General features: G+C 47.6%; 1 protein-coding gene across 1 annotated transcript; it reads right to left on the bottom strand.

Moving 5' to 3' along the window:
* Positions 1 to 4,184: 4,184 nt before the first annotated feature.
* On the bottom strand, positions 4,185 to 15,242 carry LIN28A (lin-28 RNA binding posttranscriptional regulator A). The gene is made up of 4 exons (XM_088841721.1): positions 15,212 to 15,242; positions 14,562 to 14,746; positions 5,130 to 5,314; positions 4,185 to 4,401 (listed from the first exon to the last, which is right to left on the bottom strand). The coding sequence occupies exons 1-4, from the start codon at positions 15,240 to 15,242 to the stop codon at positions 4,185 to 4,187; spliced, it is 618 nt and encodes a 205-aa protein (XP_088697847.1).
* Between the last annotated feature and the right edge of the window lie 815 nt (positions 15,243 to 16,057).

Below are 16,057 nucleotides of genomic sequence, written 5' to 3'. Positions count from 1 at the left end.
GCGTTCTGCCAACTGTAAGGCTGCAGCATTGGCTTTAGAGCTGATCCAAGTCTCAAAAAGCGTGTGTTTACACCATTTTGTCTTATTTAGTGGATTTAATCGTTTACGAAGTTCCTGGCTCTCGTTGGTCTCACAAGACACTTAACCTCAGTCCGTTTTGTGCTGACTTAAGGCACACATTTTAGGGTTTGCATTCGTAGGACCTACCCAAGGAACTCAAAGGATTAAGGTCAGAAAGAACTCTGCTTAAGAAACGTTAAGGCCATCAACTAACCTTGATAGAAAAATCTGGGGTATTCTTTCTGTACCAAACTTTTAACGAAAAGGGCTGCAGGAATTCGAGTTACTAATTCACAAAAGAAATTGGGGGTTTAGTTTTCTCAAAGTTAAAGAAGGGGGGGGGGAACAAAAACTACCATTTTCAAAGAACCTTCCTGTTTCTAACTTTCGATTCCAGTGTCATCAGAGACAAGAGAGATACTGCAGTCATAACTCCCAGTTCATTACTTTGTCTCCCACTCTTTATGATGAAAGTTGTTATTTTTGAGTGAAATGATCAAAGCCCTCTAGAGATGAGTAACCCATCCATGAAATTTCTTAAGCTTTTCCATCCTTCCTGCTTGGCATCTAGGTTGCCTATCTGACTACTTCAATTTTGCAGGAAAACCATTTACTGAAATCCAGTAGTTTGCTGCTTTTAACATCTTCCATGATCAGCTTTGACTTTTGGTAGAAGTCCCTGGAGTGTTTAGTTGCTCAGTTGTGTCTGACTCTGCAGCCCCATGGACTGTAGCCTGCCAGGATCCTCTACCCAGTAGATTTCCCAGGCAATACTGGAGTGAGTTGCCATTTCCTTCTCTAGGGGATCTTCTAGACCCAGGGATCGAACCATCATCTCCTGCATTGCATAATTCTTTACCAGTGAGCCACCAGGGAAACTTCTTACCCTTGTTTTTGTTAATGGTTTCTTGCACTTCGTGTGATAGTTGGTATGCTTCCAATCAAGTAAACCATCCTTTTTATGGGGGGAGCTAGATGTTAAGAAATAGAAGGCTAGGGAACTTGTTAACGTGTGTTTGTAACTAGTTAGTGTATCTCCTCTGGCCTCACTTTCCCCAGTTTCCAGTATTTCCCTCCCTGGATTGCTACGGGGGTTAATTAATTAAGATTTGTAAAGAGCTTTGAGGAGCAAGGGACAAAGTATTATTAGGGTCTCATGCCCCAAGCCATGGCCCCATCCTTTCATCCCAGCCAGTGGCACAGGCAACCCCATTCTTATGCATGCCAAGCCCTTAATCCCCTCTTGAATGTGGCAGCTTCCAGGGAAAGGACAAGAGGCCTTAACTAGAAACAAAAATCCACTGTAATGAGGTGCTAAAAAGACTGAACTTTCAAGATTCACTCCTAAGAAAATGGCTGAACCGAAAACTTAATGGTTCTTCTCATGACTTCTGAGTCCCAATCCAAGGTGGAAATAACAGTAGGAGGAAGGCGCCTTAAACATCAACCACGATGACAGTTTCAGTACCAATACGTTTTTATTCATTGTATATTCCCAAGGAAAAGAAAGGGAAGGGGAAAGGGTCAGTGTGTGTTACAAAATGATAGCAAATGGGAAAGGAAGTAGCTGGCACAGCAAAATCAGCCATCAAATAAACACTGCCCAGATGGGGTCGCCAAAGCCCAAGGGGCTGTCTCCTGCAGTTCAGGAATGAGAAGGGATAAGGAAAAGGACAGATGGGTACATGCTTTTCTACCCTCCCTCCCTCCCCATAAATTCAAGATTTCATACAAAGCTTTGGTTTCTAGCAGTAAACATGGAGTTACATTCGTCCGTCTGCTATTAAACAATCTTGTGGCTACTTTGACATAAGTTTCTTGCACCTGCATAAAAGTTCCTGAGTGACTTGGATATACATTCATCTTTCCTTTCGTGGTCTCCCATCTCTACCTTCTACATGGAAGGCCCCCTTCCTTGCTCCTCTCTACCCTTGGATTAGAAATTAAAGTTGGTCTTAACCCATCCAAATACAGCAGTCCGTTTAGCATGAATCACATCAAGGAATGGACATGACTTGAGATTGGGAACAAGGGATGGAGCGATCTTAGCTTCTTCAGGATTTCTGCACAAATCACTTAATCACTACCCCACAAATTAAACATATCGGTATATGGTCTATTTTGGGGGGCACAGAGGTGGAAAGAGGAGGGGGTAGGAAATCTGTTTTTAGGACAGATCTTGTTTGAAATAGGAAATAGAGGAAGGGGACCACAAAAGAAAGTGTAGTTCAAGACACCCCCCCCAACTTCAAGAAGAGGGGCCCCCAAGCATATGTTTCAGATCTTTTTGCCTGGTGCAGAACATTTTGTCAAAGATGCTTTGGCTATTTTTCTCAATATAAAAGAAGTTTGTAAACAATAAAACCCCAAAAGAACATGGAGAAGACCAACACATTATATTTACACAAACTAGGCCACCTAGCAATCACCAAATCAGCTACTTGTGAAGTCCTACAAAGCCCAGACAAATATAAAACTAGAGGAGGGCAGCAGCTGGGGGAGACAAGGATCAGACACACATCACCCAATGCGTTCTATTGCATTTGCCCCGTGACAACACAGTGAGGTAGGTCTGCAGTGATCTCACAGCTTGTAAACGAGTCCCCCAACCCCACCCCCACCCCCACCTTTAGCTGCCATGATACTAATCACTGCTGCAGCAGGGTAGGACCCTGGCTCTGGGAACCACAAAGAAGCCGTTGCTGATGGTCTCTCCAGAAGCCAAGGAGGAAAAGCCCAGAATCGTTAAAGATCTTGTCCTTGCTTCACATATCCATCCCTGGGCAGCCCAAGATGGGTACAGAGGCATTGTTCTTAAAAACCTCTCCTTACCAACTTCCATTTTTTATAAAAACACACACACCCTGTTGTGCATGGTCGGCCTAGCCCAGTCAGGTGAAGGAAAAATCTGGTATATAAAGCAAGTCCTGTGCCCTGGGATTATAACTCTGGAACAGGAATCCTTTATCACACATAAAGATGACCTTTGCCTAATCTTGGCTTCCCCTCTCTGCACTTCTTACCTGGCCCAGCCTCTCCTAACCTCTCTGCACCACGTTTTCCTGTTCAGACCAATTTCCAATCTTTCAGTAGGAAGGAGACCAAGTCTTGGGGCAACCCAGTTAAAACCTAGTCTCTCATGAAACGCTGAAGATGGAGGGGTTTCAAGAGGACACTATGGCAGAAGAGCCAGCTCTAATTGGCAAAAATGAGGTAGTTCAATAGGCTATACACTCCAAATAGTTGTTCTCTCTGATGATACAGCAACAAAAAGCATTCCTGCTGTGCAGACCCGGAGCTGCTGCTGACTTATCCCTGAGATTGCTCACGTACCTGAGAACACAGTGCAGGAATGAGGGCCTTAGATTAAAATACACAAAAATACAAAACCAGAATATTTATATTACGAAAAAAAAAAAAAAAGTTAAAATGCACAAGATACGTCATTCGCACACAGCTAGTGCAGTTGGCATCCTGGAGAAAGTGGGACCCAAGGTACAGTCACCCAAGGCAGCAAATAAATAAAATTGAGTTGGCCCAGAATGGGGTGAGAGTGAGCTTAGAAGCAGCAAATCTGCAGCTGTTCCCTCGATCACCCCTTTACCTGTCATCATAACCCATTATTTGGGACAGTTCTTAGCATTCTGTCCCAAGAGGGGGTTATGAGGAGAGAAGACGAGGAAAACCCTGCCGTCCTCACTGAGATGTTTCCTCCCATGGAATGTAGTGGCTTGTTGGTTGGGTCCATCAATCTGTTCTCTTCTTTACACTCTGATATGGGAAATATTATTCCACATTCTTCTTTAAGAGTAAAACAGCTTCCCTACCCAGGCCACTTTCCAAAGCTGGAGATTCTGGGGGTGGAGACTCAGATAAAGCATGCAGTGAGGGTTAACCCCCAAAGCCCTCATATGCATTTGGAAAGAGCTAATTGGAGTTTCTTTGCCTCACCCCTTCTTCCCACCAAGAGGGAAAAGGGGGTGATGCTATGGACTCCAGCCTCAGGTATATGGCAGTGCCAGCTGCCCCCTACCCACCCTGTCCCCACTTTCTCCACTCTGCCGATTGATGCCTGCTCCTCAAAGATTTCTAATCACAAAAGGATAGCCCCCACCCACTGTGGCTCAATTTTGGGCCTCTGGGAGCATGGCAGAGCTATGGATCTCTTCTTCCTCCTCCCGAAAGTAGGCTGGCTTTCCCTGGGAGCTGGGAGCTTGCTGGGCCTTCAGTGGGCATGAGGCTACCATATGGTTGATGCTCTGGCAGAAATGGCACTTCTTGGGCTGCGGTGGCAGTTTGCATTCCTTGGCATGATGGTCTAGACCTCCACAGTTGTAGCACCTAGCATCAAGCAAGATAGTAAAGTTGAGAGGAAGGCGTGAGAAGAGACCACAATGTTTCCTCTGAGTGAGGACCCCTGGGCTCTGGTTTTAGTTGTTACTTTGGACCCACTTCCCTTCCTGGAGACCAATTTCCCCACTTATAAAAGGGGTATATGACTAGATATCTCTGAGTCCTTTCCAGGCCTGTAATATCTAGATGGCAGCTTGAGATTCATGACAAATTGAAAATACCAAGAATGGAAATCCTGGACCTCAACTGAGAACTACCATACCCTTAAAAACAGTACCTCTCTTTCAGTAAAATAGAGAAGAAATTAAAGGGCCAGAATCTGTTTGCTCACAGAACTAACATGAAAGAAACCAGTCATTTGGAGGTGAGGTGAAGAAGCAACAGCTACAGGTGTACCATCTTGGCCTCACCATGTACACTTTCACATCCATGGTCTCCTTTAGTTCTAAAATAGTGTTATGAGGTTAGTATCACAATCCCCATTTAGCAATCAAAGCTAGAGCTCCCAGAACCTAATTACTTGTCAAGTAGAAAAGTAGATCATGAAGTACCCTCCATACATACCACCCTCTCTTTGCCTCCCACATCCAGATGTTGCCAGGGGCCACAGGCTTCACTTTATCTTTGGCATCTGGTCCAACCAAGAAAGGTAGAGCAAGAACGGAATAGTGCTCATCATCCCTACCAACCCACAGAAGCTGCCTTCCAGTCCATACCTGTCTCCCTTTGACCTGCGTTTCTGCATATTCTTCCCTTTGGGCCGCCTTTCACTTCCAATACAGAACACCCCACCAGGGCCGGTGACTCGGATAGATTCCAGGCCTTTGGCGGACTTCTTAAAGGTGAACTCCACGGCCTCACCCTCCTTCAGGCTCCGGAAGCCCTCCATGTGCAGCTTACTCTGGGGGAGAGAGCATGGTAGATTTTAATGTTAGTCTTCATTATCACACCCCAGACACCAAAACCTGCATACACATGTTCCTCTAAGGTTGGAAGAATAAGGATGTAACATTTCCATTTTATTGGTAAAGACACTGTGATTGGAAAGTCACCACCATTAAGAACAAGAAATCTACGTTACGTTAGGAACAATCATTATGTAACCAATGCCACAGCATTTTTTGCAGCTATTCTCATTGAAGGTTCTCAGTAAAATAGAACAGCAGAAAAAAAAATTGTTAAACATAGCATAAGAAATCAACCAACGTAAAATTGTAAAATATAAAGTAACAGGCCTATACACTTAGGAGATGTCAGTCATGAAAGATAAACCCCTACAAAGTAAAGAAACTGAGTGCCACACATGATTCTGATTAGCCCTTAGAGCAGGAGGAAATATTAGAAGAACTGACAAAATTTGTACATGGAAAAGAAAGTATGACCCAAGCAGACAGATCAGTGGATTAGAAGAGAAAATCTACTGGAAGATCCAAGAATAAGTGCAGAAATAAGCAGGTGAGGAAAATAATTCCATAAATAGTACTATTGAGAAACCCGTTATCCACTAGAAAATGAAGCTAGAAATTTATACTTTACATCATATGTATGTAAAATATTTCTGAAGAATTAAATATCTAAATTGATAAAACTATTAAAAGTTACTATGAATCAATATGAAAGAAGACTCACAGAACAGAATAATTTGCAGGAGGACCTAGCACGATACATATATTCAATATCTCACTGGTTCAAAAAAACAAAACAAAAATACCATAAAGTCATTCAATAGAATGTAAAGTCCTTGCATTGTTCACTGCTGCATTTTGACACCTAAATAATGCCTAGCACATTTTGGATGAATGGGGGAGCCTGGTGGGCTTCCGTCTATGGGGTCACACAGAGTCGGACACGACTGAAGTGACTTAGCAGCAGCAGCAGGCTTTAATTATATAACTTGGGAAGAGAATCAAATTTTTAAAGGAAGAAAAAGACTTCAAATACTGTGCGGAATGATCTCATTGAAACACTGCTTGTTTGAACCAAAATTTAAAAGAAAAAAGAAAAGGAGTTATTCAAACAGTAGTTGAGTGGCAACACTAGGGTCAGAAGAACCCAGAGTTCTGGATTGGATAGCCCATTTCACCTTGCCATTTTCTGCATCAATAACACATTAGTGGAATGTCAGCCTCTCTCAGACCCTGCACAGAACAGACTTCATTATAGATATCTTCCAAAATATCCAAAGAACATGTCAAATATGTCAACAAGGTGTAGTTCTTGTTGAAAATGTGGTTCAGAAGCAAAAGGGATCACCATGTACCTAGTCCGGGCTTGAGGCCTTTTATGGTGTTGCTGGTGGGGATGAGGCAAGGTGGCTATTTCAAATTGGGACTTAGATGAAACATGCTCTTTTGCCAGACGGGATCCCCAATTCCTCAGTCATTTACATTTTTCTTTTAATTTAGATGATATTGCTTAAGACAGAACTTCCATTGAGGTAATTAAAAGCCTAGGCTCAGGTGTCAGATACATCCTGGTTCATGAAATACTGATTCCACCAATTTCTGGCATTGTGTTTGATCTTGGTGAGTTACCCACCTCTGGGTCTCAGATCTTTCAGACAATGGGTAATAGTAGCTATTTACCTAAAACTTTAATGAAGATTAGGCAGGCAGGACATATGCTCAATAAATATCAATGAATGAAATATTCCAAAGGTTTGGGATCCTCTCCCTTCTTATTCGCATAGAACAGCCAGGGTTGTGATGATTCACTCCCTTCCCCCAGTCTGAATGTGAAGCGTTAAAGCAGAACATTGAAACATTTCAGAAAGGTGAAAATTCTTTCCTCCTCCCAGTTGCATAACCACCGCCCTGAATTTGATGTTAAATCTGACGTGTCTCTTATTGAGCTGGGACAAGCCAGTGAGTCAGGAGATGCTGGAGGATCCAGACCAAGAGCATTCTTGACCCAGGTAAACTCAGCTTTTGCCTAGTGGGCTCTTAGGGTGGAACACTCCCAGTTCTCTCTGTGATTCAGCAGATAGATAAGTGATTAAGAGCAAAGGTTTAGATTCCTACAGCCTATCCCCGCTTTCTGTGTTAGCCTACCAAATGGAGTAAATACAAATTTTATGGTGGTGCTGTGAGGTTTTATTCATGAAAAGTGGTTAACACATTGCCTGCCACATATAAATCTCAAGTGGCAATTATTACCAACCTTTTCAGACTGGATGAGGGCAGGGTAACAGTGAGAAAGAAGTGTCAAGAGACCCAGCATTTTAACCCTAGTTTTTATCGCTAACTAGCAGTGGAAAGTCAGAAAAATATCCCCTCTCTGAGCTCCAGTTTACTGAGCACTGCAATCTTCTGCATCTACACCTTTCTAGGCTTACTGTGAGAATCAGAGGATAATATAAACGGGGACATTTGAAATCGACTAGTCCTCTTAGTTCACCTACTCATCACTGGAGGATTTGAGGTCAGCTTAAGACCATCTTTTCCTTTGAAAAGATAAAGATAAAGGTGCCCTGTGGGCACCTCACCATAATCAGCCAAGATGTAGACTGGTGGTCTCCAGGGGTGGCTCCTTGGCCCCCCCCACCCCTTTCTAAAACACATAGTTTGAATTCCTCTGTTATCAGATAGGTAATCGGCGTGCAGCCCCACTGAGCCTGCCTCACAGGGTCTGCATCAGAAAGGAGCCTGAAATTCTTGCTACCACCCCCCACCCCACCAACCACACACAAAGCAGGGCCTGGGCCCCGCCCCTCTCTCCATCCCCTCCAAAAAAGAAAAGACCTGGCGGGGGAGGGGCAAGGCTTGAGCTCCCCCAATAGAGCCCGCTCTAGGAAACAAAGAGTTGACACTGGTTGGTTCTGGTGGTCAGATTCCTGGAGTTCCAGAGGATGCAGATTCCCCCTTGACTCCCCCCCGCATCACACATTTACCGCAGTCACCAGTTCCTTCCTTCCTCTCCGTGTAGGGGGTTATGGTCATGGTGAGTGGAATGGACAGAGACACCTTTCTTCCCTAGTCAAGCTTGCTGGCCAGCCAAAGCCACCACCAGCAGCCATCTTTCCTTCTGACCTATCCTCCCACCCTTCCAGGCCCTCCAGTCAAACCTTTTTTTTACTGAGGGGCCCAATTAGGGTTCTTTATTCAGATAAATTATATTATAGATGGGAGGGCTGCCGCCGTCCCATCTTCCTTTTTCCCTTGTCTGTTCAAGGTAGGAGTGTGGGTAGCCTACAGTGGGGGAGAGGGGAAGATGGTATTTAATCAGACAGAAAACAGTTATAGGAGGCTTTTTTTTTTTGATGGCAGGGAAGGATGGGCCAGCTATAGTACTAAGGCCTTCTGCACCCCCTATACCTCACCGCTGCAAGTCATAGAGAGAAGGGACCTTAGGGGTCACTCAGGGAATGTGGAGTAAAAAACTCACAGCAAACTTTGGATAAATAAGCTCTGGTTCTATAATTATCTGGAATTGATCAAAGCTTGGGTTTATGGTTTTCCTGCAATATCCAGGGCTATTCTGGCTCTTTACCTCGAGTATGGCTATACCCTCAGTTATAGGTGCTTAGCAGTGCACACACATTTGCAGAAAAAAATCTAAGTTCTCTACTGTCCAAATGACCAATATGTACTGATGCTTACTATAGACCAAGCAGTTTTAAGCATGTCACATGCTGTAAGACATGTGACCTTCACACCAAGCTTTTTATCATGCCCCCTGCTGAATTCATAGAGGCAGAGGGGTTAAGCACCCTGCCCAGACTTATAGTGTGAGAACCCTGAGCTGACTTTGTATCTAGTGCTCCGCAATATAATGAAAGGCGCATAGACATTTGAAAACCTTCTAAGAGCCACACTGAAAAAGTAAAAAGCAATTTAATTTTAACGAGTTAGTCTTGAGGTGTCCTCACAGTTCAACCCAAGCTTCATTCCTAAAGGCAGGGTTTGGTAGGAGATAGGAAACCAATGGGTTCTATCAGAAGCAGTTTATTTTGTCAGGGAGAATGGGGAAAGAGATCTACCCAGAACCAAAGACTGCCAGAACACACCCCTCACATCACTTTGGCTCTGACACAGCCAGGACCACCTGTTCCTGCCTGGAGTTCTCCACCAGATGGTGCTGCTCATCAGCCTGTCTGCACCCAGGTGGCCGGAGGGAGGCTAGAGCAGAAGAGAGGACGGAGCTGCACAGTGCACAACTCTGCACCTAAGAATTCACCTAGAGTGATCTTCCCAGCTTCTTAGGACGGGCCTCTTCTCTGTGATCCTTAGGAAGATGGAGTTACAAGGGGACTGAACTCTGATGAGGATCCAACCCAGGGTAGGTCCCGATAGAGATGGGGCTGTTCCCTCCCCACCATCCCCACTCACCCACTCAAGAAGTGAAGAAAAGTTCCTGGAGTTTTTAACCAGAAGCCCAGATGTTCTGCTCTGTTGACAAAAGCCATTTACTCTCTTTACCAGTCTGAACTAAAGAACTCCAAGCTGAGCCTGTACCAATTGCATACTATTCTGGAAAGTTTTCTTCTCCTCCTTCACCTCCTTTGAACTTCTAGATTTAACACTGATAGTAGCTGCTATTCTTGCCTGCAGGAAGAAGGGAGGGATGATGTGCCTCAGGCTGTTTCTCAAACAAACAAACAAACAAAACCCCACCAAGGAATTCCCATAGGCTGGGGAGTATGATAGTTTTGATAGTTGGATTAGGAATGTTCCAGTAACAACCTTGCCCTGGAGAAAAATCACTTAAAATCACTTACATGGCAAGTAGTGCCACTAACCACAAGCTTTGCTATGGATGGTGGCACAGCCTTCACTTGGAACACTTCTAGAAAGTATGTCTCTTCACTAACAGAAGGACTCAAGACCTCATAATGCTCAAATTAACTTACATGCTTTTCTACTAACTTCCTGAAAAAACCCACTCATTTAAAAAATCCTTTCTAGAGGAGTGAACGAACATGAAGTTGTTCAGTCGTGTCCGACTCTTCGCGACCCCATGGACTGCAGCCCGCCAGGCTCCTCTGTCCATGGGGATCTTCCAGGCAAGAATACTAGAGTGGGTTGCCATTTCCTTCTCCAGGAGATCTCCCCGACCCAGGGATCAAACTTGGGTCTCCCACATCGCAGGCACAGTCTTTATCCTCTACGCCACCAGGGCAGATACTCTGGAGGAGTGGGAGGAAAACAAAACACTTTCCTTTCCTGATGGTCCAGTGCTTAAGACTCCTCACTTCTACTGTAAGGAATTCTGATTCGATCCCTGGTCAGGAAACTAAGATCCCTCATGCTTCATGGCCTAAATAATTAATTAAAAATAAAATAATGACCTTTTAAAAATTCCCTATTAAGATGGAAAAGAAATAACTAACGAATGACTCTTCAACCCATGGCTTCCATATCCTCTGGAACTATGATCAGCTGGAGTGGATCAGCTGTGATCCACTATCACTCCACAAATTTTCATGGTGTTTTTACTGAGTGCCAAGCCCTCTTCAGGCCCTGGTCCAGAAAGACATCAACTATCAGTTCACATTCCCTCCCTATCTCCAAGCTTTTGGTCTGGAGGAAGACCTGCTGACAAAAACCCCAGCTGTGAATGTACTCTTGATTTCTCAGGGGCCCCTTCGTTCCTCATACTTACAACTTCAGCCCACCAAGTGCATACTAGAAAACTAACCAGACTACTAGACCCTCTTTTCAAAGAGTTCAGGTTAGAGGAAGAGTTAAGACAAGTACATCAATACCTACACATAAGGAGGGTAATCAGAGGCACTAGTAAGGTTATAAACCGGGTAGGAAAGATCCCTTTACATTCTCCCTGCCCCCAAACCCGAGTCTTAATCTAGACCGGACTGAAGTTGCTCTCACCACCCCCACTCATCCTTTTCAGAGAAAGCAGGCCACGTGGCATCAGCAGTTTCCTGGTACTGGAAAATTTCTTCTCTTAACCCAAACTTGGTGCCTCGGTCAAATTTGGGCTCTTTTGCCTCCAAGCATTATAATACAGCATTTTAGCCAGAAAGCTATTTTAAACAGATTTGAGTTCCGAAGCACTGTGGGAGAAAACAGGGGACCTTTTCCTGATTTTCAACTTTTGCACATCTGGCGGGGTTGGGAATTGAGCCACAGGAAACAGGACGTTTCTGTTAAAATGGCCACAACTTTTTAAATGGCCAAGGAGAGTTGAGAATTCTTAGTCTTTCTCAGGCAACCAGGGACAGTAGTTAGCTCTTTCTTGCTCCACCTTTTGATGTATTAACTGTTTCTCAACTGGGGGTGAATTTACCTCCCAGGGGGGCATTTGGCAATGTCTGGAGACATTTTTGGTTGTCACAACTGAGGGATGCCCAGAATGAGAAGTTATCCTGCTTGAAATATGTCAGTAGTGCAGAGATTGAGAAACCTGGATTTAAGGGCTAGCTAGCTGCCATTATGATGATTCTTAAATTCCCCCAAATTTGGGGACAGCAAGAGAGTTCTAGCCTAAAACCTATGGCTGAGTACCAGGGTTGGTACAGAAGTTTTTTCGCTTTATGGGTTTTATTTACTCTTTTTTTTTTTAAGGCTAATGGTAGGTTTTCTTTCCCACGTATCCACCCCTGTTGGGCACTGAGGGTTGGACAGGGAGCATAAGAACAGTGACAAGTGTGTTGGGAACCAAATAGGCCCATCCTTGGAAATTGTGTGCCCCCCCCATTTCCTTAGGAAAGGGGCTCCCTGATCCCCTCCCCTAGCAGATGTTATCTTAGGACAGTTATCCTGCCCACCACCCACACCACCACTTCCAAGGTACCCACCACCAGCAGCCAAAGGGGAAGTTTTGCTGTTAAAGAGAAATGTCTTACTTTCTCTCCATTTTGGGAACACTCTCCTGCCCTGAGAAAATTTTTAAGTATTGATCTGCATCCACCTAACTCCTCTACATTAGATCCTCAGGGAGATATTTTAGATTTCTCAAATGCAGGACTGGAATCACTAGTTTAAGTGTTACAGAAGTGTTTCAGGATCAACCTAAGTCCCAGCAGTGTGAAGACAGAGCTACCAGGTATAAAGTTCAGGGGATTCCCACCGTTGTCCTCCATGGCTGTTAGCAGGGGGTGTTAGGGAGACAAATTCTTGATTCCTTAACCCAGCTCAACTCCTCCTGATAACTTATTCAACTGTGGAATGCCCCTGGACATTCCAAGACCCCAAGTCCAGGTTCAGTTCAGTTCAGTTGCTCAGTCGTGTCCGACTCTTTGCAGCAAAACCACCTGAAACAGCATGGAGTGGGCTCCACTCCCCAAATCTGAAGGCTAGTCCCCATTTTCTTTTATGCCATCCCATATTTCCCAACTGCTTTTGATCCTAAAGGTTAAGTGGGCTGAGGCACAGATCTATTTGCTCAGGAAAACCTTCTTTGAGAGTTGGATATCACCAAAGAACCTCAGGGGGACTACCTTCCCCTCAGTCTTTCCCTATGTGGCAACCTTTGGAAGGGAGGCAAGAAAATGTTGGGTCTGACTCTTTCATTCCAAGCTTTCCAAAATTGGGAAAGGTGTCCAGTTGTCTCCAGACAGGGAGAGATTTTAATCTCTTTGTGATCAGATAAATGGGGAGCTGGCCACCCCGCTGAGGAGGGCCATTCAAAGCTGGTTCCTGTAATAAAGTGATTTAATAGATCTAAAGAGGCCAATTCCCTTCTTTCTCCCACAATTACTTCCTGTGGGTTATCATTCACATATGTAAATGAGACAGGGAGTGGGGCTAGCCACCAGCCAGAATTAGAAGTAGGAAGGGAAGGGGGTAAAGCTGGGGGTGGAGGAAGCAGGGGAAGCCAGGGGGCAACCAAGTATTCTGCAGCTGACCATTCTGGCAGATGTTCTGGGAGCCCGGTGACCCCAGCGTTAGCTGGTGGATCCCCATCTCCCTGTGACCTCTCTCTCCCTTCTTTCCCCCATTCCGCGTCCCCACTGAGGGCCATGTGGGGACTTCCCCACTGTTTCCCTCCAACCCGTCTACCCAGCATCTCCCCTCTCCACCCCTCCCCCTCCAGAATACCATCCCTCAGGCTCCAACCCTTAATCCCCACATCCTCCTTTCCCCTCCCCCACTGCTCCTAAAGCCAACCTCCCCGAAGTAACCCCTCCATGCCCGGCCTGGGTGTCAACCTCCTGGGTGTGGGATTAGCAATTTTTTCTCAGGTCCAGCCCCAAACCTCCAAAGGTAGAGGGAACACAAGCAACAACTTCCTTTACATGGTGGTTACATGAGGCTTCCGAGATACTCAGGAAGGGGTGGCCAGGGAGGAGGGAAGACGAAGTCTCTGGTTCCTTGTTTGAGGCTGGGAATGTTAGGACAGCAATCAATGGCTGTCTGGGGCCATAAATGCCAAGCTGAGGAGAATAGGTCCTGAGGCTAGCCTCTCTCCACCCCCTGCCCCGCGACACTGAATTTCACCCCCCACCCCCCGCCCCTGTGCTGCCTTGCTTTAACTGAGAACTTGGGGTTGCGGCCTAACTCCCTCCCAGGCTGGCCCAGGAGTGGAAGGCCGGGCTCTTTGCCTTTTCTTTCCTAATAGGAAATAGACAGTAAGAGCCCCGCTAGTGATCCATGCGCCTGAGACTGCGCTCTTGAGGAACTTCCAAGCCCTTCAAGGATCTGCCAAACCCATCCACAACCCAAGGGCTTGAGTTTTGGGTGACCACCTGGGTGAGAGGACCCGGCAGATTTCTCGGCTTTTCGCCGTTGAGTCTCGAAGCCATTCCCCTCCCTTCCTCCAGGCCGGGAGCTCCATTCACAAGATACTGAACCGCGCGAGCGCTCAGGGCTCTGCTCTGACCGGGCATGTGCTTCCCTGGCCGGCCTGCTCGCCCTCCCCCCACTGGCAAGCACAATACAACCTTAGTTCTGCCACATGGGATCACCTCCCTGCCCCCTGCCCCCTGCCCAGGGGAAAGAGGTAACAGACACGTGGTAAACCAGAGGGGTTCCCGGAAGGGGGTGGGGGTGTTAATCATCGGCTCTTCCCCCACTCTCGTCCCGTTGGAGTTAATAGGGACTCAGAACTGGGGTGCCTCGCCAAAGACAGGAACGCACAATGAGGGCCCTGGATCTCCCCTCAATCCAACAGCCGAGTCCGTCCGCCCACCCTCGGATACGCGCGCCAACATCCCTTTCCTGCGGCAAAGTTACCAGAATCGCTCTCACCTGGTGCACAAAGACATCCACCGGGGGGTCGAGCGCGACCCCTGCGCGGGCGGTCATGGACAGGAAGCCGAACCCCATGCGCACGTTGAACCACTTACAGATGCCGGCACCGTGCAGCAGCTGCGGCTCCTCCGCCGCGCGGGCCGCGTCCTCCGGCGCCTCCTCCGGCGCCTTAGCGCAGCCACCTGGAGATTGGGAAGGCGCTCAGCTGGGGGGCCACGGAATTGGAGGACCCCCATCAGAGAGCCGGCAAGGAGACCCGAGGGTCCAGCCCGAGGCTGGACAACCAGGAGGCTGCAGCTACCGAGCAGCCGGCGAGAAAATACCTGTCCCGGCCGCCACCCGCTCTCCCCAGCTTAAACTGAGGCCAGCGGTGCCCCGAAAGTTTTGCTTTTCTTCCCACAACACGTTGCCCGGGGACATGCGGCCAGACAGGCCCCTCCTCTTCTCTCCCCCCGCCCCCGGACCTTCAGCTTGCTCGCCACTGGGACACCAGGGTTCCTGGCTCCAGAGATGGCCCCCAGAAGCAGGAGGCCGCAAAGACTTGGGGTCCTTGGGCTATCCTGGGGGTCACTTCCCCACCTCTCTTTCATGTGGCTTCGGGGCGCCCCTGCCACCTAAGGTGTCCCTAGTAAGTCCCGCGGTCGAACCTGCGAACTGCTGGTTTGACACAGAGCCCATGGTAGTCGGCTGAGCCCGCGGCCCCGGGCTGCTGGCCCCAGAGAAGTCCGTAGGCAAAGGGGTGGCTCGGGGAAGAGGCAGCTACATCTTCCCCAGCACAATAGCGGTGGGAGGGCCCACGGCTTTTCAAAGGCTCCCAAATTCTAAAAGACAATGACCCAACCCCCCGCGGGCAGCCCCCCTCCTCTCCCTTCCCCTCCCCTCCCTCGCCTTTCCCCTCCCTTTCCCTCCGGCTCCAGCTCTAGCCCTCCCCCACCACGGCGGTCTCTGACACCTCTGGGGTGTCCCTTCTCAGAACCTAGAGGTTTGACACCCCCTCCCCACACGCACATCTGGAGATTGGGGTCGTCAACCCTACAAGTCTTGAGTACCCGGGAATTTGGGATCCTGCACTTTAAGGACTCGGCGGGGGTCCCCAAAGCAGCATACAGGTGGGGGGCATGTGGCGGGGGGGGGCAGTTTTAAAGCCACGTGACTGCTCCCACACACACACACACACACACACACACACACACTTATACACCACCCCCAGCCCCCGTGCAGATAATTATACATTCCAGAGAGTTGGGGGGGAGGGAGGTGTGAGCCTGGCAGCGCTGGCCAATCAGAGACACAAACCACCTGTCAAGGGAGAAATGGATGAGCCCTCCCCCTCCCCCAAGCCCTGGAGCGCCCCTCCCCCTCCCTTCCCCTTCAGGCCTCCGAGCTGACCCGGCAGCTCGGCGCTGACCTGCTCTCACCCCCCACCCCCGTGTGCTTAGATAGACCTGGAGTTCAGGACACTGGGAAGCCTGGGATGGGAAGCAGGGGGGAGG

Source organism: Moschus berezovskii, chromosome 2 (assembly GCF_049115385.1).
Source record: "Moschus berezovskii isolate FMDL1 chromosome 2, NW_MosBer_1.0, whole genome shotgun sequence".
Classification (NCBI taxonomy): Eukaryota; Metazoa; Chordata; class Mammalia; order Artiodactyla; family Moschidae; genus Moschus; species Moschus berezovskii.
Note: the sequence above shows the minus strand (reverse complement) of the source record. Positions and strands in the feature narration are given on the sequence as shown.